Source organism: Leuresthes tenuis, unplaced genomic scaffold (assembly GCF_036924035.1).
Source record: "Leuresthes tenuis unplaced genomic scaffold, fLeuTen1.0.hap1 SCAF_18, whole genome shotgun sequence".
NCBI lineage: Eukaryota > Metazoa > Chordata > Actinopteri > Atheriniformes > Atherinopsidae > Leuresthes > Leuresthes tenuis.
Window position 1 is genome coordinate 33,521,215 of NW_027325372.1, and position 24,732 is coordinate 33,545,946.

A 24,732-nucleotide genomic window follows, 5' to 3' on the forward strand; every position below is an offset into this window, starting at 1 on the left:
TTCTCTCCAAGAATGGTGTGTCCAAACAAACTGCCTCTTGGTTTGCCGATTATTTGGCCAGTAGGACACAATGTTTTCAGATGGCTTGAGTTAGCTCCACATTTCATGTGATCACAAAAAGTGTACCTCAAGGCTCAGTCTTAGGACCCATTTTGTTCACAATTTACATTAATGATTTGTGTGCAAACATGTCAAATGCCTCATACCACCTTTACGGATGATACTGTAATTTATTGTTGCTCACAATCAATTGTTCAGGCATTTCAATTTTTACAGTCCACCTTTGATGCAGTGCAGATCCGTCTGGAGAAACTGAAACTAGTTTTAAATGCTGATAAATCCAAATGAATGATTTTTTCAAATTCATCAACCTTCAATCTCAATCACACACTAAATGACTCTTGAGTATAAAGCTCTTCTTGGCCTATTTCCCTCTTTTTTATGCACTTTTCTTCGGAGAACCGAAAGCCATTATGCACTATGTTCAAATTACATTCTGCATCTTTCTGCTCCTCGAGTCCAAACTGAATCAGGAAAAAAAGCATTCAGTTTCTCTGCCCCATCCTCTGGGAATGCTCTTCAAGCAGAACTTATTTAGAACTTGTTCTCAAAGCAATCCGCTCCATTTTAAAAAAGACAATGGAAATCTTTTAACCAGTGCCTATGTTATTAAATTGCTGCTGCATCTACAACTTCTGCTCTTTATTTTTTTCTTATTTTCTTGCTTTTTAAGATTTTAAATGTGGTTTTGGTTGTGTGCTAATGTTGTTTGTCTGTTTTGACCACCATGGTGTGCGTTGCTGCCTTTCTTGGCCAGGTCACCCTTGTGAAAGAGGTCTGGTTAAATAAAGATTATATATGTAACCTTGAGAACGCACAGGGGCTTCAATTAAGGAGGCCACAACAGTCAGTGTGGGTCAATCATCTGCCATTTATTGTACAATGAGTAAAACTCTAAAAAACGGTCAATGAAAACAAGAGGAGAGACAGTACGATCATGACTGAGAGACCAACCACTCACTGCCTAGGACACTGGGAGTATACTTAATATAAAAAAGAAATACAAACCCAACATACTTCAAATAAAGACACCACACTAATTCAATCTAATTCAATCTAATTCAATCAAACCACAAACCATATCACCATCTAAAGTGAACTCCCAGCACCGGAAACCACACCGGTGAAAGGAGGACCCCACCAGCCGCAACGCTAGAAACAAAAGAAGACAGAATGTTAAAATACGAAACTAGAATAAACAGCAGTTAATGCTACGCCTAAAAAACAAAGAAAGCATTGTTAGTTTTTAGGACATAATTATGTGAGGATAAAATGCTGATATTTTGCATACCTCTGTACTTAAAACAGTCAAGGTTCAGTCCTACAAACAAATGACAGACCCAAAATTAAAATCATTAAAATACTGTAATGGAAAATTAATTCTTATATGCATTGTATTGAGTGTTACTGTGTATGACCTGCAAATGACCGAGCTGCAAGGTACCACCCTACCCTGTTTTTTTTAAATTCCTCTTTACAATGGTGGGCTTGTTATAATGAGATAGCTGCACTTTAAGGGGGACAAGGCTGAGACTGGTATTTACGACTGTGTCTGGGTAACCTCAACTGATGGTTGGGGAGGAAAGTTAGAAGAACAATCAACTATACCCAAAGAGAGATGATGTGATAAGCGGGCAATATAACTGTGTGTCTTTGCCTCAGTGGTCAGAGCAACTCTGTATTCTGACTGTGTTGTTCTCTCTTGCAAGATGTTATTATTAAAGCCTCTTATCTCCTCAGAAGAAAATAACTGACTCTGTGCGTTACTAAATTTCCACCACAGTACACATACCTTAGAGGGAACGCATGCATCCCTACATTACCCTAACAATTAAATACTATCCTGATTATAAAAGAATGCTAAAAGTCCATCTTACCGCAGGGCAGAGTCAACAGTCACAGAAAGTACACACAAAGGATCTGAGGAGAGTGAGACTCTGAGTCACACATGCTATTAATCAGCCTCTCCTCAGTTCCTGTCTCCTCTGATTGGTCTCTGCTCTCGCTGCTTCCTTGTGACCTACTGCTACAGATATACATATTATTAAGAGTCAGAATGTTCTCTGTCAAGGTGATAACTGAAGATGTTGCAGCAATCTCAGACACAGCGGTGCCTGACAGAGATTGGGTTTGGGCCACGTACGCACAGAATGATATCAGGAAATATGAGAGGATCTCACAAACTGTTGTTGTTGGAAATTTTGTGTATGCTGTCATGTAATAGGTTTTTATGTTTTCCTATTAATAAATTCCCCATAAGATGCTGCAAAGGTGAAGCTCACTACTCTTTTCTTCACAACATTCGCCAACTAGGAACCCGTACAACACACACAGTCAGCCATACAAGACACTGAACAGTAGAGCACTGAACCACTGATATTCAAATAACACATAAGGACAAATACCAAAATCATTGCTTTAATGGATTTGATACAGGACAGGACAGACTAAACATCTTGGCTGTGTTCTCTACTGAGAAGGACTTTTTTCCAAAAATACCAAACAATTAAATGTTAATTAACCTGCTTGCCTCAGAGAAGTTGGTGGTGTGAACCTCTCTTCAAGTAAGATATGCACAAGCCCATCAACTTGAAATCTTGGATCATGAAATCTTGTCCATGCACGTGTTTTGCAGTTATTGTGTAGGTGTGTTTTCACCTCTTGGACAAAGCTGGCCTTAATTATCCTAAACAAATTAAATTTCAAACCGACAGTAAAACTGTATCGTATCATGTCGGACTGCATTGTGACAGTGAATCGAACAAAACTCAAACAGCTGACTGGATTTCTTATATTGAAACATTTCCGCCTTTACTTTGAAGAATCATATAAACCGGAAGTTGTGTTGTGTTTTTGATCACCTGTAAAGGATGTTGCGGAGAAAATGAGACGTGGTAGGAGGGATCGTGAACGCCCTTTGTATTTACAGTAAATCGGACATGACATCAGATTGTGGATGTGGCTTTTTTTCCGCATTCTCTCTCTGCCTGCCTACAGACACTCTCCTGGACACATCCATGGGATAAACGAGCCGACGGGTCAGGACCATCCGAGCAGGAAGCTGCGTTGTTACACTCGCCGAGCTGGCTCTTATCGACTGGCCTGCCGTGACATCTAAACGTTCATGTTGACGGTCAGTGGTCTTTCCGCATTTAGTGTCTCAGATGTTGTATCCTCCGTTCGCCTCGAAGTAGAAAGTTTCCTCCCTTTTCTCGGGGCTTTAATTGTGAATTTGCAACATGTCACTGCAGGTTTAGACATGTATCAGGAGCACAGGAGTGCCATGAACGTTACATGTTACATGCATATACTTCACAATTACCAGCAAGACAGCGAGCAGTAAAGACCAAATCTACGTTACTGGTCACTCAAGGAAAATTGTTGTCCGAGCAATAACAATAGAAACAATAGAAAGAAATTATATGTAAAATATGATTATAATAAAATATTTTAGTATTTTGATTAAATAAAAAAACATTTTAAAAACTCTGAATGTATGTACAGATGGCTGCTATGTTGAACTGTAAATACAGTCAGTGCAGAATAGTAATGATATGATTCCCGTGTTTATAGTTTATTTCATTCAATGACAGATATTGTTACAATATCATTTTCCTATTGTGATTACTAACATATCTTTCGAATTTGGAGATATATCAGGAGTCAGATCCTAATGACAGGCTGTTTGAATTAAAGATGTGTACATTACTCTTGCTGATGCTATGTGATAAATCTAAACATCCTCTGAATATAAAGTTGTCTTCCTTTCCTCATAATTCTGATCTGAAGAACACAAGAAAACATTTGGTTTTCTGAATTGTCTCCTAAATGGAGTATTTTTGGAAAATTTGTGGGCTTCTTGAGGAACTGGATAATTGTATGGTTCTTAAACTATGATTTCATTGGGTATTTGTATTCTCAGGCAGGAAAAACTCATTGTCTACACTGAGAAACATTAGAAGTGAAAACAGAGCTTGAATGCAGCAGTCACCTGGAAGTGGGAAATGAAAGTACTGAGGTGATATTGCAAAGAGCCAGCAGGCACAGCTCCTAGTCAGCTGTGAAAATGTGTTTCTTGTTGTGCTTGTTGTGTCAGTGTGATGTCCATACAGTATCACTGAACATAGACAAAAGTGGTATGTAGATCTACGCTGTCATATTGTTACTACACTTAGTTTTGTGAATTTTTAAGGTTCAGTGGTATTTGTAATAATATATCAATGATTATTCACAGGGGAGGCATTGTATACAGTATCTCACAAAAGTGAGTACACCACTTAATTTTTTAAAAAGATTTTATTATATCTTTTCATGGGACAACACTGAAGATACACTGTAAAGCAATCAGTGTACAGCATGTATAACAGTATAAATTTGCCATCCCCTCAAAATAACTAAACACACAGTCATTAATGTCTAAACCGCTGGCAATAAAGGTGAGTACACCCCTAAGTGAAAATGTCCAAATTGTGACCAAAGTGTCAATATTTTGTGTGGACACCATTATTTTCCAGCACTGCCTTAACTCTCTTGGACATGGAGTTCACTAGTTTTACAGGTTGCCACTGGCATCCTCTTCCACTCCTCCATAATGACACCACAGAGCTGGTGGATGTTAGAGACCTCGCACTCCTCCACCTTCTGTTTGAGGATGCCCCACAGATGTTCGATTGCATTTAGGTCTGTAGACATGCTTGGCCAGTCTAGCACCATTTCCTTCAGTTTCTTTAGCAAGGCAGTGGTCGGTTGTCTTGGCGGTGTGTTTGGGGTCGTTATCATGTTGGAATACTGCCCTCTCGTCCAGTTTCTGAAGGTAGGGGATCATACTCTGCTTCAGTATATCACAGTACATGTTGGCAATCATGGTTCCCTCAATGACTTGTAGCTCCCCAGTGCCAGCAGCACTCATGTAGCCCCAAAAAATGACACTCCTACCACCATGCTTGACTGTAAGGCATGGCACACTTGTCTTTGTACTCCTCACCTGGTTTCCGCTAAACACATGGGACACTATCTGAACCAAATAAGTTTATCTTGGTCTCATCAGACCACATGACATGGTTCCAGTAATCCATGTCCTTAGTCTGCTTGCCTTCAGCAAACTGTTTCGGGCTTTCTAATGCATCATCTTTAGAAGAGGCTTCTTTCTTGGACAACAGCCATGCAGTGTGGCATATGGTCTGAGCACTGACAGGCTGACCCCCCACCAATGCTAGCAGCACTCATACCTCTATTTTCAAAAGACAACCTCTGGATGTGATGCTGAGCATGTGCACTCAACTTCTTTGGTCGACCATGGCCTGTTCTGAGTGGCACCTGTCCTGTTAAACTGCTGTATGATCTTGGTTGGCTGTTATTTAAGCTGTACACTGACTACTTTACATTGTATCAAAGTTTCAAATCTTCAGTGTTGTCCCATGAAAAGATATAATAAAATCTTTACAAAAATGTAAAGGGGTGTACTCACTTTTGTGAGATACTGTATGTTTAATTTGCACTCTGGTATCAGCGGTGGGGTGCACGGTGGTGTGGTCATTAGCACTGTCCTCTCACAGAAAGAAGGTTCCTTGCTGGGGTCTTTCTATGTAGAGTTTGCATGCTCTCCCTGTGCATCTGTGGGTTATCTCTGGGTCCTCTAGCTTTCTCGCATGCAAAACATGCATATTGGGTTAATTGGTGACTCTAAATTGGCCATAGCGACTTGTCCAGTGTGTACCCTGCCTCTTGCCAGATGCCAGCTGGGATAGGCCCCCTGCAATCTTAAATTGGGTGTGACCAGAATAAGAGTGTGGAAAATGGGTGGATGGATACCAGTCCAGTGACTGTGCAAACACAGAATGACATAGAGTTGACAGCTCCTTCTCAGCTAGCAATGATGGAAGCCTGTGAAAGAATTAATTTTAAGATGGAAGGTTTAGTTGTGCCAATTAGGAGTATTTTTGTATGATGCAGTCTGAAATTATGTTTGTAAGAATGGCATTTGCATATACCGTAAATTCCGAACTGTAAGCCACTACTTTTTTCCCTGGATTTGAGGACCGGAGCTTATAATACGGTGCGGCTAACATGTTGTTTTCTTTTTCATCCCACCAAAAAACTTTTTGCCTCGTAACATTAGACCAATAGAATTAACGAATAGTAGTGGTCCAATGAAATTGTACGATAAATCAAACACACTTACACTACTAAATTATTGTAAATCCGTCATTTTCACCCTCAACGTGGAAAACAAACGAAGAAATGCATATGATGCAGCTTTTAAATGAAAGGTGATCATTCTGTGATGAGATTGTGAGAGCGACAACCAAGAGACTGAAGTGAGTGACGAAGTTCTGAGGCTGTTCAATTCGGACCCTGAAGAAGATGACTTTGATGGTTTTAGTGTGCAGGAGGACAAAGAAGAAGGTGATCAATCACTTTTGCTGGTAGAAATCTTTTTTTTTTTTAACAGCAGTGTTACAGGCACTGTTCGGGAAGAAAAAGTATTTGCAGTGTGTATTTGTTTATGTTACCATAGGCATTTAATTAAACATTTATAAATCCTTACGTGTAACATCTTTCTGTGTAAATATCTCGTATTATAATGTGGACATCCGAGGTTAATAATCCGGTGCGGCCTATACAAGTACAAAATGGATTTTCTTTTTAAAATTATAGGGTGCTGCTTATATTCAGGTGCGCTCTATAGTCCGGAATTTACGGTACATTATGTTTGTTTATGTTTATGCATTTAGCAGACGCTTTTATCCAACCGAGTTGTGACACAAGCCTTTGCAAGAGCATTCAAGTAGATGGGAGCTGTTCCATTAAGGACTTTGTAGGCTAACATCAGTGACTTGAATTTGATGTGGGTGGCTGAGGGTAGCCAGTGGAGTTCAATGAACAGAGGGGTGATGTGTGCTCTTTTTGGCTGATCGAAGACCAGACGCACCACCACGTTCTGGACCATCTGCAGCGGTTTTACAGGCTGGAGACCAATTAGGAGAGCATTGCAGTAGTCAAGGTAGGAGATGACCATAGCCTGCACCAGGAGCTGGGTGGCGTGTTGGGATAGGTATCGTCTGATCTTTCTTATGTTTAGTAATGCGAAGCAGCATGATCGAGCAACAGAGTTAACATGATCTTTAAAGGTTAGTTGGTCATCAATCATGACACCCAAGTTTATAGCTAACTTTGATGGAGCAAGAGATAGTTTCAGATAGATTCAGTTTGGATGCGGATGTTGTGGTGTATGATGGTTTGGCTAAGAAGACAAGCAGTTCAGTTTTAGAGAGATTTAGTTGGAGGTGATTGGCTTTCATCCATTTTGATATGTCAGAGAGACAGTCTGAGATTCGTGCTGAGACCGTGTGGTCGTCAGATGGGAATGATAGATAGAGCTGGGTATCATCAGCTTAACGTTGGTATGAGAAGCCATGTGATCGGATGATCTGTCCCAGTGAGGTGGTGTATATGGCAAAGAGGTCCCAGTACTGAGCCTTGGGGGACCCCTGTGGCGAGGTGGATGCACTGCAGAAGTGTGACCAAGCCAGGATATTTTGAATGACCGACCAGTGAGGTATGATTCAAACCAGGAGTGTGCTCTCCCTGTGATGCCCATGCTAGAGAATATGGACAAAAGGATACAATGGTTGACAGTGTCAAATGTAACCGTTAAGTCGAGAAGGATAAGTTCTGACTTAGCTGTCGCTCTGGCTTCTTTTCAGGTTTCTGTCACAAAAGGGCTGTTTCAGTGGGGTGTCTACTTTTAAATCATGTGATGTGGTGCATGTTTTTACCTCTTCTGTTGTCTTCTTCAGGTTGTATAGGCTAGAAGAGTCCCCAGGGGCCTGTGTTCATTAAGAAGGTGAAAAGGAAATATTACCATATTGCTAATCTAAAACAGTAGATTTAAATGCAATGTGTGAATCCCATTTAAATGGCGTCCAATTTTCTAAATATGTTGGTGGTTGATATATATTACTATTTTTGCAGATTTTTGGTGGGTTTTGATATCCAGTCAACTTTATTGTATGAAATGGCTTGGGGATGGTAGTAATATTATAAAAGAAAGTGAGATGATGGAGGAACAGGATCTGAGGGTGCGGCCGGGTGCAATGTGAAGGAGTTTGGAAAGATATGGAGGGGCGAGGTTGTGGACAGCTTTAAATGTAAGGAGGAGTATTTTATAGTTGATGTGATATGTGTGATGGGGAGCCAATGGAGCTGTTGTAGAATAGGTGTGATATGATGAATTGAAGTGCTGTGTGTGATGATACAGGCTGCTGAGTTTTGGACGAGTTGTAATTTCTGAAGGGTTTTATGTGGAAGACCGAAAAGAAGAGAATTACAAATATAGCTGCAAGCAGAGATGGGGGGCCTAGCAATTCAATTCAATTCAATTCAATTTTATTTATATAGCGCCAGATTACAACAATTGTCATCTCAAGGCACTTAAGTAATATAGTCCAATTCAAGCCAATTGGAATTCAATTCATTGTAATCATGATCCAATTAATTCTTATAGAGCCAATTCAAAAAATTTATATCCTAGCTAAGGAAACCAACAGATTGCACCGAAACGTGTCTTCAGTCCAATCTCCCGTCCTGAGCGTGCCTGTGGCAACTGTGGAAAGGAACGACTCCCTTTTAACAGGAAGAAACCTCTGGCAGAACCAGACTCAGGAAGGGTGGCCATCCGCCTCGACCAGCTGGGGTTTGAGAAGACAGAAAAGAGGGAAAAGAGGGGGGAAAAACACCATAACGCCATTCAAAGGATATCTGTTGGAACAGGGAAACATAGGTTAATAATCACAATAATGTCACATGAACATAAAATCAATTGTGAAATTAAACAGGGGGAAAAAGAGAGCAAAGTGAGGAAAGGTGTGACAGACGAGGTCCCCCAGCAGTCTAAGCCTATAGCAGCTTAACTATGGGATGTTTCAGGATTACCTGAGCCTAACTATAAGCTTTATCGAAAAGAAAAGTTTTAAGCCTAATCTTAAAAGTGGAAAGGGTGTCTGCTTCCCGGACATTTACTGGCAGCTTATTCCACAAGAGAGGGGCCTGATAACTGAAGTCCAATAAGGTCTGCATTTGACCATTATAAACTCCACATTAGGTGAGCATTGTCTCTCGGTAGTAGCAGAGTCCGTGCACCAAGTTTTGTTGATATAAATGCACAAACCTCCACCTCTGGTCTTGCCGGAGTCCTCTGCTATCCTGTTGGCTTGGTGTGTGTGGCGCCCTGCTAACTCCATAGCATTGTCCAGGCAGCTGTTGTTTAGCCATGTTTCAGTGAAGATCATGACAATTGAGTCCATAATCCGTCTGTTGTTGGTGATGGAGAACCGTATTTCATCCATTTTGTTTGCCAGAGAACAATTCTGGATGAATAGTCCATTCAAAAGTAGGTGGAAAACTACTAAATAGCAAAATCTGGAGAGACGCTGAGCCTTGCGTTGTTCACGCACTGCCATCTTGTTGTCTGAATAAAGTCTCAGTGTGTAAAACATCTTTTGTTCAGATAGTTTTTCAGTGAAAGGAGCAAATATTTGAAATTCTCTTCCTGTTCATCTGAAATCTTCTGAACTTTAACTCTTTGAGAGAGCTTTTAAATCTTTATTCAGCAATAAACTTGAATCTAGTTTTAAACATTTTGTTCTTGATGGTGATGGTGTGGACGGAGGCTTGCATTTTTGTTGATATGAGTCATGGGATAGTCCTTTCTGCCCTTCTGGAGCAGACAATGGTGCTGATAACACCAAGGCCATGAAGAATAAGTATTTTTCTGTCACTCCTCGATATTGTAAATTACACCAAGACTCTCCATGTCTGTAAGTTTTACCTTCACTTTCTCCATAAGGGGATAGGATAGGAACCCATCTTAGAGTTGCTAAGGAGAAGGGAGTGGCACCCAGCTCCAGCTTGATGGTGTTTGGCTGCCGCAAAGAACCTAAACTTTGCCACAATTTTCGGTAGGAGTCTGCCACTACGTTTTATCAATACCATCTATTCTAGATACTAAGTTGAGTTTAACGCTAGCTGGTCTGCTTAGTAAAACAATGTGCAGGTCCTGAAGTACCTACACTTTTTCCTGAATTTTTAGCTGTCCATTACTCGAGGCATCTGTGTACATGCATAAGACCGACAGTGGCTTGCCACCTGGACCAAGCAGTGCTATGTCTGGTTTGGCTAGATGAGTGTTCTTGGCTATACTGCGATAGGTCTTTGCTGAAATGACAGTGGCATCTGCACCTGTGTCTATCTTAAATCTCACTTTAATGTGCCCTATAGTCAAATCTGCAAACTAAGGGTCTGTGCCAACATTAACTGTGCCTGGAAATAGAGGTGTGACATTATATGCGTTGTCTGTTCCTATGGCATGCACTGTCTTAGTTGATCTACACACTTTGCTGTTGTGACCTTTTTTTTTTTTTTTTTTACCACAATTGTTGCTAGTTGCTTCTTTGGCTGGGCATTATGATTTGCTATGGCCGGGAAACTTTCCACATCTGTAACATGACTGGCTGTTGCTCGGTACTCTTGATGTAGTTGCATTTCTTCTTTCTTCTACTTGATTAGAGACTTTATGTATTGCTTGCTTTTGGACCTTTTTCTTTACAGTTACAGCATCAATGTCTCTCTTGTTCTCTCATTTGAGATCTGTTTGCTGCCTCATTATTGTATCTGACTGTCTTGACATGTTGACTGTTAGTATTGTTTATTTTGCACCCAAACATGTCCAGTTCCTTTGACAAAGTTAATGTTACATGCTACATAAATTCATATTACCAGTATTAGTGAACGATGTCAGTTTTGCAGGTATGGCGAAACGTAACATCAGTGAATTTTTGGTGCCCCTGATAATAGGAGGGGAAATGTAAAATATATTTTTACAAATTCGGTTAAAAATGTCGGTTTACACACTAGTGTGTGCCTACATGCAATATGAATTATATACACTACATTTCCCACCTACTGACATTCATTCACCAGTGCATTTCTACAGAAAGACTCATATTGTTTCTGTCATAAACAGCCAATCGTGTACTGTTGCCAGGGCAAATGAATAAATATTTGGCCAATCAGTGTAGCAGAATTTTTATGGTCTTGAGGCGCTGAAAATAGTGCCCCAGCAGCAGATTTTAGGTTGAAAATAGGCTTGTGCAGCGCGGTAAGTCAGCGGGATGATGGCGAACTTCACGAGTGATGTGCAGCTTCCACCGAATTCGGTGAGATCCTTATTTATCTAGTATTATACAATTGAAAATTGTTGCATTTACTTTATCTGTGAAACTGGTGATTTTTAGAAGGAGATTATATAATTACAGTCAAATTGTAGTCATCGTCTGACTGTTAATTTGAATTATTATACTGGACTAGGCAGGGAAATGTATTGTCACATCAGACTAGACTAGACACTGAAGACAGGCAGCTAAAATGTAATAATTCGTTATTGATGAGATGTGGTAAATTTGTAAGATACGAAAGCAATACATCTCAGCAGATGTTTTTTTTTTTTAAAAACCCCTGCACAACAGACTTAAGGAGAGGCACCTGGATGTATGCTGTAAAGTGGCCATTGATGGTCCAAACCAAGAGGTCTTTGAGTATAAAGACTACATCAGAAGGTTTTACAGGATGAAACCAAGGAGGGCCAAATAGTCTGCCACTAACTGTGCCTTGTGCAAGTAAATGGTGGTTAAGTTACCATGTAACTGAACTGAATGTTAAACAAAGCACATAAAAAATAAATTGTTTTAAAATAATACTTGTCATTTTTTTCTAATTCATGTAATTAAAACTCCTAAAACACTTGCTTGAGTCAGTTGAAGGCACAGTACATGTGCACCTATGAGCCCACGATCAGGTACCACTGCCACCTCATTTTAAGCCAGGAAAAACCCTGATAAAAGTAGTAGATTAGTGTGGTAACTTGATTAGCTTCTGAGCTCAAGTGAAGATTGCTGGCTAATCTTAAATGTTCAAACCTCCGCATCCATCTCTTCCAGTTGAGGGGTTTGTGAAAATCAAATGCTTTGGGCGGCTGAATGGTGAAGGTTGTGCTCTGCGGTACTGTAGCTGTTGCTGTGGAGGCTGCATGGTGTACGTGCTGGCGCTGTCGTCATTCCATCTCGCCAAAGAAAACCCTCCAAACACGTTATTCCTCTGTCATGTATACTTGTATAACTACCGCAGCACTTCAGACACCATATCATGTTATGGGCAAAGGAATCACTGCAACAGTTTAATGAGGGCAAAATCCAGCGACTTTATTTTCTTTTTTAGAACACAACCAGAACACTCATCATTCCCCAATGTATATCCGCTCCAAACCCTTTCAACATAAAAGCAGGTTAACCTAATAGATTACCACCACACAAAAGACCCTTTTCTTTATCATTTTTAGCTTGCCATTCGACACTACTTCTTGACTCTCATAGGTTGACCCTAACTGTCAAGTATACATACTGTGTGCTGAAGACAATATTCTGTGGTAATATGCCATTTCTGTTGCTCACCCTCAGGTACAGTGTTGGTGTTCGTAGTTTTCGGAGGATTATGAACCCCTCAAAACTGACTGCCTAATAACCAGCAGAGGACAAACAGAAGACCAAGGGAATCAAAGTGAAGAGAGTCAACATGGCTGTCTTCAAGCCTGAAAACGTGGAAGACTTCTATGAAATTGGGGAGGTTCTGGGAAGGTACAGATTTTTCTTCAACTGTTCAAGTTCCATAGTTCAAGTATGGTTTCTGCTCTTTGACCTTTTAAAGATTATGTAGCATGGTTAGCGTCCTGTTCACATTTGATGCTAACATGAGTCCTGGGTAAACATTAAACGCCTCTTAGTACGTGTGTTCTCACTAGGCATTACGATCTGACCTTGTGACTGGATCTCAGGTTACTGCTCTGTATGCTAATAAACATGTAGCCTCTGTCACACAGTCATAGACTGTCTGATGGACGCTGACTTTCGCCAAACTGTTCTCGGTGAGTAGCTAAACGTATTTCATGCCAGAAATAAGGTCTAGGTTTAAAAATACCGGAGTTCCCCTTAAAGAAACTTAAAGAAAATATTGATCAATAGATCAACCAGGAGGCTTTCTGTTATGAAAATGAATAAGAATACTCAAGAATACTGACTGAAATACTGCCAAAAGCATAGGACATTTAGTTATCTTGCAGCAAGGGAACATTTACATACAGAGGTTATATTGCAAATGTTCAAAGATCCAGAGTTTTCAGGAAGCTTTTATCGGTTCGAGAAGACGGATGCTCACGTTAATGCATGAGACATTTCCTTCTGTCCTGCTGGGAGCAGATAGTGGTGTTGATACCGCCATCATCCACAGCAGAATTTTCAGCCAATTCCTGGGAGAGTGCAGTCAGCCCTTGGATGGCCCATGTAATGCTTCCATCTGGAGCTGTGTTATTTGAAATGAAAGCACGGCACACATCTCCAAACATTCTACAAGCACCGCCTTAGTTAATGCAGTCAACATTTTTATTAATTGTTGCCTACCAGGACAGGAATGATTCTAAAACTGTGGCCACTTGGTTGGGGACCTTGTATTCATCAGGAACTCCTCGTACCCTAATTGAGTCTATATACTGTACATATGATCATCAAATTAATCATAAGGAGCAGACCACTTAGAGCGAGTCTGGTATAATTTTAGCACTTTACTGGTGGTCAGGAGACTGTCATTTAATGGTAAAAATAATGGCATGACTAGTTGGACCAGGGCACATGTTTCTGACTAGTTTGCAACACAGGTCTGAGTGTCTTCCCTCCGCAGAACCACCAAATGTTAGTGGATGCGGTGGTTTGATTGATAACTGTTATGGAAGTTTTCAATCGCTTCCTTCCTAATACCTCTGATGAGCAATGAAATAGAGAAACTTACTTTTTCTGCCGGCCGGCTAAGTTTTTATTCTTCGTTGCAAGGAAAAAGATCAGTCCACACCATTCAGCGGCAATGGTATGAAAAGATACAAACAAAAGAAATACAGAGCATTTATACCTGAGGAGGGGGGCTTTGTTCTTGAGGTGTGTAACCACACCTCCAGGGGGGTAGGATGCAGTCTTGATGATAATTAAGAAACAGGAGGTTAAAACAATTATCTTGTCTGAGTGTTAATTAAGAGGTAAATAGTTTAAAACAATTAGCGTGTCTGGGTGATACAAATGGTTCATGTGGATTGGAGGGTCTGTCAGTCCTGAGACATAAAATTTACCATCACAATTCTCCCTTTTGATTATTAATTAATTACTAACAGAAAACAAACTTAAGAAAAATAAAATGGATGAAAACTAAATGCAAGAGAATACTTAAGTATCCGGTATGCTATTTCAAGCAGATTTGAAAATGTATCATCGTGGTAGTTGATTAGAGCAGAGAAAATACTAACAAAACAAAGCAAACAAAATAACCCAAAAAAAAACAAACAAAATAAAATTTTACAAAATGTTATCAAAGTCAGAGTCTTAGCTGGGGTAAAATATCGGGGTCAGCAATATGAAGAGAGGTTGAATTTTGATCAGCATTATTGGCGTTCACCTGAACATGTGTGGAGGAATGAGGCATCTCTTTCATGAGCACGTTAGACAGGCATTTCAATACACATGGAATTAAGGTGCAGAGCAAAAGGAAAATCATTACATATGGGATTATTATTGTTAAAAGCCATGCTGGCCATCCTTGGCCCAAAGATTTCAGCCAAGAGAACCATGAGTCATTTATTACAGGAGGGAGTTGAATGGCATCTTTCATATGTTTGATAATGTTGGTAATGTTCTCATATTCCTCGGCGTGGTTGTCTTCAATTCCAGAGGTCAACGTGACCGTGTTAACATCTGACAGCATGTTAAGTAGGGCGTCATGTGGGTCTGGTGGCCCATTGACTATGACTGTGAGTTGTCTATACAGATCAGAGCTTGGATATTCAATTCTACACCAATACGTGCCTGCATCAGTGGGTTTGACATCAGAGATGGTGATCTGGGCTCCGTTGGAATTTTGAAGTTTTGTTATTGTGAAGCGGGGATTTCTGTTTGGAGCAATGGTTTTGTCAGTGGTGGCAACGATCAAGTGCCAATCGTGTGGGCCACAGGGGTCTCTGCATAGGTATTTGTCATACTTGGCATAATATGCCTGAACCCGTCCTGATCGCCGAATTTCAGGGTAAACGAGGCAGGTGAATGTTGCACTTTGACCTTCTGTCAAAGTGACAGTCCTGGCAGGTTTGTAGGTGTAAGCCTCCATCAGCTGTGCCAAACATGACAGCATCAGAATCAAGTAATGCATGGTGGAGTTTGGTGGAACACATCTCGTTGGTGTTTGTTGAATCCACAGGGCCAATTCCACGGGTCGTCCTCTTTGGCGTCTGTGCGTCCTTGCACCGTCCGTCGTCTTTGGCCTCTGCTCGTCCTCGTGTCGTCCGTCACCGTCCGTCATCTGCTCGTCCTCGTGTCGTCCGTCCTCGCGTCGATCAGGTTGGCAGCTGGGCTCCTCCGTTTGCTCGGGGATCTTCCTGCAGTGGCTGGCGTGCACCCACGTTGCCCTCTCGGCTATCTTCGCAATGGTATGCGTTGTCAGAATGGACCTCGTCACCGTTTGGAATTCCAGTGCTCCTTTCTGAAGTCATTTCTCACCACCCAGGTTGGAAGTCTGCAGAGAGAGAGAGAGAGAATAAGTTTTTGTAATATTGTAGCATATATCCTCACATAGGCCAGTGGAGGGGAGTGGCCTGGTTACAGGTTTTACTCCCAGAGATGGAGGTCTGCCAAAATTAATTTTGATTTCAGAGTGCCATTTTCTCATTCGACAGTGTCTCTACTGGCAGGGTGCTATACACAATGTTGTCTGAGGTTAATGGTAAGAAATTCATTAATTTGGGTTATTGCAGAATTGACAAAGTGAGAGCCATTATCGCTGCTCAGTTTTGGTGTAGTTGTAGTTCCCAGATGGGGAGTAATCTCTGTTAGCAGAGCCTTTGCTACCACTTGGCTACTCTGGTGTTTTGCTGGAAATACTTCAATCTATTTTGACCACGTCAACTATTACTAAGCAGCGTTTCTTTCCTTCTGCTGGTGACAGTTCTATGAAATCCATCCTTAAGTGTTCGAATGGTCTGTCTGGTGATGGGTGAGCAATATGTGTGATTGCTTTGGTTTTACCTGTTATGCGTTGCACAAACCATACGCGGTTGACTGATCTTCTGCTGTATGAACTGAAAATTCTTTGGTGAACCAGTGCTGGGTTATGGCATCCATCATCCCCCCTTTTGACACATGGTCCAATCCATGTGTCAATTTCGCGAAATGAGGGAAAAAATGTTTAGGTAGACAAGGCTTATTATCGGTTTCTCGCCACACATCTTCCTGTGGTGTGGCAAAAGATTGCACCGTTGTGAGAGAGGTGGAAATAGTGACAGGGATAAATTATAGTGGGTAGGAGTGTAGCTTCTTTTTCAGCAGCATCCGCTCTTGCATTTCCTTGAGAGACAGGACCTGTGTTGTTAGTGTGAGCAAAGCATTTACAAACAGAGATTGACTTTTTGGAGTAAAATGGCATCAAGAAGAGCTGTGACTTTGTCATGATGGAGAATGGCTTTGCCGTTAGATTTTAGGAATTGTCTGTGTTTCCACAGAGTGTCAAAATCCTGGACAACCCAAACATGTGTCTGGAATCAGATTAGATGGTTACTGCTTTGTTGTTAGCTAGTCTGCATGCCTCTGCCATTGCTATCAGTTCTGCCGCCTGTGCAGAATGGTGAGGAGGGAGTGAGCTGGAGAGAAGAGTTTCATGATTAGTGACAACAGTAAAACCAACTCTGTTGTGACCCGTTTGTGGGTCACGTGAAACTGATCCATCTGCAAAGAGAACCAAATCAGGGTTTGTTAATGGTGTTTCTTGACAAGCAAACCGGTTGGGGGACAGCAACACGGTTATGTTGTGTTCTGTCATCTGGTGTGGGGAGGAGGGTGGCAGGTTTTAACACAGGGTGTTTGACAGTGATGTTAGACATTTCTAAAAGTGTTTTGTTGTATCGTAGCCATCGTGCTGTGGAGAGGTAAGAAGTCTTTTGTTCAAGTAAAATCATGGACACATCATGTGGGACCAGGAGAGCTACATCAGAATAGGCCACAATATCACTGGAGGCCATAACTGCCTTTTCAGCTGCCGCCACATATCTGAATATATCTTGGGAGATCTGCATTCACGGGGTCCAGTTTTGAAGAAAAATAAGCTACAGGCTGCAGCTTATTTCCATGATCCTGCAACAAAATTGAAGTCATACATCCATCTTTTTCATCTACTGTTTGAGTGAACGGTCTGGTAGGGTCAGGCAGGCCCAATGTTGGAGTGCTTTGTAAGGCAAGTTTTAGTTCTATGAAAGATTGTTCTGCTTCCGGAGTCCATTTGATCTCATGTTTTGCTTGCAGGCCTTTGCCATGAATGAGGGAGGTGAGTGGAGCTTCAAGAATGGCATAGTGAGAAATGAACTGTCTACAGTAAGAGCACATACCAAGAAAATTGTGATGGGTTTTGGAAGGTTCTGAATTGCATCAAGAGTCTTTCTTTCAGAAGTGATGACATGACCTAAGAAGATAAAATGAAGTTTAGACAAGCTGGCTTTGTGACCAGTTTTAACCAGATGCTTCAAGGGTTTGTCTGTGTTGGCTGCTCATTGGTCGGACTGCAGATCATGAGGTCATCAACATAATGTAACAAAGCAGTGTCTGGGGAGAGAACAAAGGGTTCAAGACTGTCTGAGAGCCTTTGCCTCTGATTTTATGACAGGAAACAAAGGCGTGCGTATTGGAGAATCGTTACGTGGAACAATTACTCCCGCTGCCTTAAGAGACTCAAAGAATGGTGGTATATTATCAATGGCTTTTTGTTTAAGTGAGTATTGAGCCTTGCAAGGTTTAAAGTCTGATTTTGGAATGATGACAACATTTTCACAATCTTTGACAAGGTTAACATCATACTTTCTGTTGACTGTTCTTTGTGTGTGCACAAAAGATGAAAAAAATAGATCTATCAGATGTTTGTTCCCTTTCGGCTGTAGGCTTACACAATTTCATAACTGGGACAAATTATCTGATGTGTGTTTTGCTAGTGGGATGTGTGGGACTGAATAGTCCATGGTGTACATGTTACGTTGAGCTGGTGTGAGAGAGACTGACACAGCGCATTTATGTTCTGTCCAAAAAATGTGTGTCAGTGTTAGTTTGTCAAACCTCTCCCTTAACCAGCTTTCCTCGTACGATACGTCAGATTCTGGTGACAGATGGGAGGTACACTGCAGGTCCTCTTTGGCCATGAAGTCTGTTGAGGCTGTTGAAATGATGTTTTTTGCTGAAACAAACTCAGGGAAGGTTGTTAGTGGTTGCAGTTGCCATTGATATGCATATGTCATGTTCGAGGTGTGGAAGACAACTGGGGTTGGGATTAGACAAAGGCTTAATTTACACATCCAGTTCCTGCCTGTCAGGTTACTGGGACAGATTTTAGAAAGCAACATTTTTTTTTAAAATCAGTTTCTCTTCTAGTTTTTCCGTTTTTCTTTGTTTGTTTTTTTTTTTTTTGTTTTCTTTTAAACTAAGGGACCCCCCTATTGGGAATCTGAGCTCATTTGTCCATAAATTTTAATATTTTAAGCTTTTATGCCCAAATCTCTTTTTCATAATTTCCACAATTGGCCCCTCCGCAGACTGAACCGCTTCTACGGAAAATTTACTCCCCCATTCTGAATGAAGAGGTCGTACGACGAGAGCCAATTAGTTATGCTACAACTGGCAAAAGTGACATTTCGATTTCAGCTTCAAATGACGAATAAAGCTAACTGTTTCGATTGCTACAAACAGATAAATAGCTGGCCAACTGTGAAGACTATGAGAAATTAAATTGTTGTCTAATTAAAATCCAAATTTGAAAGAAAATGCTTTAAGTCAATATTTCAACACTCACCAGACGAGTTTTGCTGAACTCTGTTCTTGGAACCTCGGTGGCAGTGACTCAAGACGTGTTACCGGTTAGCCCTCCCGTCTCACAAATTAATTGAGGTTTGGAGGCTGGAAATGATCTATTTCTCCAGGATGGCCTGTCGCTTTCCCTGCCTCGTCCTGAACGGCTGCTCACGGGGTCCTGCCCTACAACGCCAAACTGTTATGGAAGTTTTCAATCGCTTCCTTCCTAATACCTCTGATGAGCAATGAAATAGAGAAACTTACTTTTTCTGCCGGCCGGCTAAGTTTTTATTCTTCGTTGCAAGGAAAAAGATCAGTCCACACCATTCAGCGGCAATGGTATGAAAAGATACAGACAAAAGGAACACAGAGCATTTATACCTGAGGAGGGGGGCTTTGTTCTTGAGGTGTGTAACCACACCTCCAGGGGGGGTAGGATGCAGTCTTGATGATAATTAAGAAACAGGAGGTTAAAACAATTATCTTGTTTGAGTGTTAATTAAGAGGTAAATAGTTTAAAACAATTAGCGTGTCTGGGTGATACAAATGGTTAATGTGGATTGGAGGGTCTGTCAGTCCTGAGACATAAAATTTACCATCACATACTCCACTCATCCTGAATCAGACTGGAGTTATCATCAAGAGTTATTGTGACATTGCACCAAAACATTTCCCCACATTTGGCCCATTTCCACTTCGATGGATGCAGGTGTAATTGCCAGCATATGGGGAAAGGTAGAGTGGATGAACCAAAGCCACTGGGGGAAACATGTAGTGCAGGATGGTACAGTTTCGAGGAGGTATAGGTTTTGTAAACAACTGTAAGACAAACATATAGCTTATGGGATCAATGTTAGAGTCTGGGAATGGGACTGTGCCCAAACTTGGCCGAGCTGTGGCGCAAGATAAACAGACTTGTTTTGGTCCAGTTTTCTATAGCTTTATTCAGATATTCATATACGTTACTATGGGTCTAGATGGTGGTGAAGGTGAGCTATATATGATAGCTAGACTAGCTATCATCTGTCTGCAGAATAGTAATGATCGTGACCACTGCAGGTGTGAGTGGCACATAAGCCAATGAGGAAGGTAGTGCTGTCTCCCTCAAACAACTTTACTGTTACCATGTCTCCCTTGTTTGGTTGGGATTTGCTTGGGCTCTTATTACTATGAAGTGCTTCACCTGCTCGATCTGATGACATAGGTGATGTTAGGTTGGTGTCACTTGCTTGTGCCTCTTGGGTGTGGTTGCTACAGGTAGAAGCTTTCATTTACTCTAGCTCAAACTATATAGAGGGAAAACAACAAGAATAGTTAAAACTGTCAGACAACACATTGTGCCTCTTAGGCCACACATGCCAGACTGCAGACTAAATGGGTTTCAGGGTCGACCTCTTACTCCGCCCATTTTAAAACAAATAATTCAGCAAAGCTTAATCAAGTTTCTGTTGGCCTCTTCTCCCTCCATTTCGTCAGATTGTCGTTGGTTGCTTCACTGAGTCCTGCTACTGGGTGTGTCTTTTGCCAATCACCCCCTGCGTCAAAGTGTTCCTATTGATGTCAGTCCCTCTGGATTCAGACTTACACTACTGAGGTGGCGAGTTCAGTACATTTACAGCTCACCTGAGAGGGCTTTGCTGATATTAGTTGATGTGCCTTTTTGCAGAGTGACAGATGGATCCAGGAGGTCCTCTCTGCAATTTTCAAGGTGGTTGGAGTGGTGAGAAGAACTCCATATGGACCCTCCCACCTTGGGCTGGACCAGGTCTTCTTTTTGATAATTTTGATGAAGACCTAATTTCCGGGATCCTCCGTAGATGTGGGCTGCTCGTGTCCCTGTGTTGGAATAAACTGAGCAGATTGGACACTTTTGTTAATTAACATTTTTGACATGTAGTCAGCCAGAGTTTCTTCAGCTGCTTCACCTCTCCTGGTGAGCGGTGTCAGTTTTGGAGCGATATAAGGTCTTTCATACATGATTTTAAATGGAGTGAGACCTATGCTTGTTGGTGCTATGTGGATATTTTTTCTTATCTAAGGTTTTGGAAAAAATTGTCTTATCACAGCTGATTGCCTTCTTAAACAGTAACAACCTGTTTGAGAAATTCTAATCAGGTTTTCACTCCCAGCACAGCACTGAGACTGCTCTTATCAAGATCACAAATGACTTGCTGCTGGTGGCTGACTCAATTTTACTTCTATTTGATCTCAGCTCAGCCTTTGATACAGTGGACCACGATATTTTGATTAACTGTCTGGAACACCTTATTGGTATCAGTGGTGTGGCACTTGAGTGGCTCATATCCTAATTATCTAACAGGTCCTTCTCGGTGTTGTTTGGTGATGCCTGCTTCTCTCATGCTCCCCTTCTTTGTGGGGTCCCCCAGGGGTCAATTCTGGGGTCCCTCCTCTTTCCATTTACATGTTACCCCTGGGGAGAATCATTCAAAGGCACAATATAAATTTTCATTCATATGCAGATTACATCGTTATATGTACCGTTAAAACCTGGCTCTTTAGATGTTTCCCACATTCTCGCATGCCTAACAGATATTAAATCATGGATGTCCAACAACTTTCTCCAGCTAAACGAATCTAAAACAGAGTTTATCAGTTTTCCCCATGTAGCACCAGTATCCCTGACAGTCTTCCCTCTATTCAGAAAGAGGCTCGAAATCTTGGTGTGATCCTAGACTAAGAGCAATATTTTGATACTCAAATGATAAAAGTAGTACAATCCTGTTTTAGGTAGTTGAGTCAGCTATAACAAGAATCCGTTCTTTCCTCTCTTCCACTGACCTGGAGAAGGTTGTCCATGCATTCATCTTTTCAAGGCTGGACTACTGTAATGCCCTGTACTCTGAGATCAGCAGGCTCAAAGAGAAGTGACCACATCACTCCAACTCTTACTGCTCTCCACTGGCTGCCTTTGAGTTTTAGAATTGATTTTAAGATTTTACTACTTGTTTTTAAAGCTCTGAATGGGCAGGCTCCTGCCTATATCCGTGACCTGCTTTTACCCTACGAGCCTAAACGATGCCTGAGATCCACCGGCACGGCCTTGCTTTCAGTCCCGAGGTTCCGCCTGTGGAACTCCCTGCCCTGCAATCTCAGGCAGGCAAGCTCAGTGGCTTCTTTTAAATCTCTTCTAAAGACTCACTTCTCTTAACTTTTGTTTTATTTTGTTGTATGATTACGTTGTTGAGATGGATGTTTTTAAAGTTTTTTATCTCTGTTGTTCAGCACTTTGTAACTCATTTTTGAAAAGTGCTACATAAATAAAGTTATTATTATTATTTAACTGTATTAGTGGTAGACAGTAAATCCATTTTTTCCCTCTCTCTTCTATTTTTTTTCTGTTTGAATTTAATGGTTCCTTTGAATCTTTCTATCAATTTTGCTGCTTGTGGATGATATGCAGTGATTTTTTTTTCTTTATTTCTATATTTAGGTTCTTAGCCATCAGTGATAACGTTTACAAAATGTGTTCCGGTGTCACTGTAAATTCTTTCTGGGATACGAAATGGGGGTATTATTTCTTTAACCAAGACTTTGGTTTCTGTCATTTCATCTGGGTGCACACAAGGGAATATTTCTACCCATTTTGTTTGCATATCAATTATCACCTAACAGTGTTTCTTCCCTTCATATTTGTTAAGTTCAATAAAACCCATGCAAATATGTTGGAATAGATACTTTTTAAAAATCAATCAGATGTAATGAAAGCCATCAATAAGTTCAATTCTACATTTTCTGCTTATGTTTCTGGTAAAACTTGTGATGTTGTTGCAGAAGAGCTAACCTCATATTTAGAAAAAGTATCAGCTTGGTTTAAAAAACCATCTGCACCTGAATGTTAGACTGAAAGGTGATATCACTGAGCAAGAAGCAGAGGAGACATATTTAGATCAGCTCTAAAACAATAAAGGCTAAGCTTTACTGCTTTAAGGTGATGAGAAACTGATTGACATTTGACCGTCTGGCCTTGCTGTTTTTAAATTCTGATATTTTCACATATATCATATGGTTTGACTGTCTGGTCATTCAGGAACTCTGAATGCTTCAGCATACCAAGAGATTTTGGACAATTTCATGCATCCAACTTTGTGGAAACAGTTTGGAGATGGCCCATTCCTGTTCCAACATGACAGCGCACCAGTGTAGGTAACCAGTAAGAGCCCTGCGCGGGACTGTTTTCTTCATCCCGCTCCCGCTAAATTTCTGACCATTACCGCCCACACCCGCAACGTGTGTGTTACATTCCCGTCTGCTCCACAATGTGTATGTCCACTCCCGCCCGCAGCCGCAAAACTTTGAGAATTTATGCCCGCACAGTAATAGATATGTAATAAATGATTTTGTGTCTTCTCCCGTCCCGCAGGAAAAAACACGTCATTTTATAGGCTATTAATAAAGAGATTCATGGACAATTGAGAAACTTCTCCAAATGTCAGACTTGCTTTGTTTTTGTGCTGTAAAGACCTTCTTTGAGCTTCCTTTCCACATCATTTATTGACATCCTGTTGCTAGGATACATCCTGACAGTGTTGCCAGGTGGGAAATGTAGTATTATTGTACCAGAGACATAAAATGATCGTATTTTGAGGGAAATTATCGTACACCTGTCATAACTAAAATAACAAGTATATTGAGTCGCTATAGTCACTGGTGCTGAATAACGTCTAACAGGCACTCATGGCTTTGCGTCAGCAGCCCCACAGCTGCATTAGGCTAAATGCTGCCCGCGCCCGCCCGCAGCAAAGTTCATACCGCCCGCTCCCGCGAGATTTGAGTTGGGTCCCACGGGACCCAATCCCAATGCAGCCCTCTACACCAGTGCACAGAGCAAGGTCCATAAAGACATGGAGGAGCCAGTTTAATGTGGAAGAACTTGACTGGCCTGCACAGAGTCCTGACCTCAACCCAATAGAACACCTTTGGAAACCAGGCCTTCTCCACCAACATCAGTGTCTGGCATCACAAGATCTGGCGCTTCTGGAAGAATGGTCAAAACTTCCCATAAACACACTCCTAAACCTTTCCCAGAGGAGTTTAAAGTGTTATAGCTGCAAAAGGTGGACCGACGTCATATTAAATCCTATGGATGTCACTTAAATTCATGTGCGTGTAAAGGCAGATGAGCCAATACTTTTAGCAATATAGTGTATATGCCAGTGAAGGACAATAAAATGGAGCATTAGTAGAAGAAAACCAAAATTGTTGAGTGATTCAAGGTATGTGATCTGAAAAGTTTCAGCTTTGCAAGACAAACTTACTGTGAATGTCCTCACAGAGGATATTATCTTGGTCTGTCCCCAACATATACTTACGAAGAAAGTGTGAGTGTGTGTTTTTGTGTGTGAATTTGGTCGAGGCCCCAGAAATGGAAATGAATAAGATAAAATAGTCAAATGAATGATTGGAATGGTGTTTAGCCTGCTATGAAAAAGTTTGAATTCAATATTCTATTGAATATTTGACTAAATTAAAATTTTTTGGGATGTGTATTATCTAAAAAATTGTAAAATTCCAAAGTTGATAGTGATTGTCTCTGGTGTCATTTCAACTGTGGCATTTGACCCTAGATTAATATTTTATGAAATAAAAGATGTTAAGCACAAAATGCTTATTGCATAAAAATAGGAAATATTGCTGTGGGTAGGTACAATATCTGATCTGAACCAAAATTGAAACAGTTCACAAGAAC

At 41.0% G+C, this 24,732-nt stretch overlaps 1 protein-coding gene across 1 annotated transcript in view; it reads left to right on the forward strand.

Annotated features, from left to right (window-relative positions):
- Positions 1–2,942: 2,942 nt before the first annotated feature.
- LOC140275378 (death-associated protein kinase 2) overlaps positions 2,943–24,732 on the forward strand; it is a 47,740-nt gene continuing 25,950 nt past the window's right edge. Inside the window, exons 1-2 of the mRNA XM_072370838.1 lie at positions 2,943–3,193; positions 12,573–12,749. Of these exons, the coding sequence (XP_072226939.1) occupies positions 12,688–12,749 (62 nt within the window). The 5' untranslated portion in view covers positions 2,943–3,193; positions 12,573–12,687. The remainder of the gene's footprint in view (positions 3,194–12,572; positions 12,750–24,732) is intronic.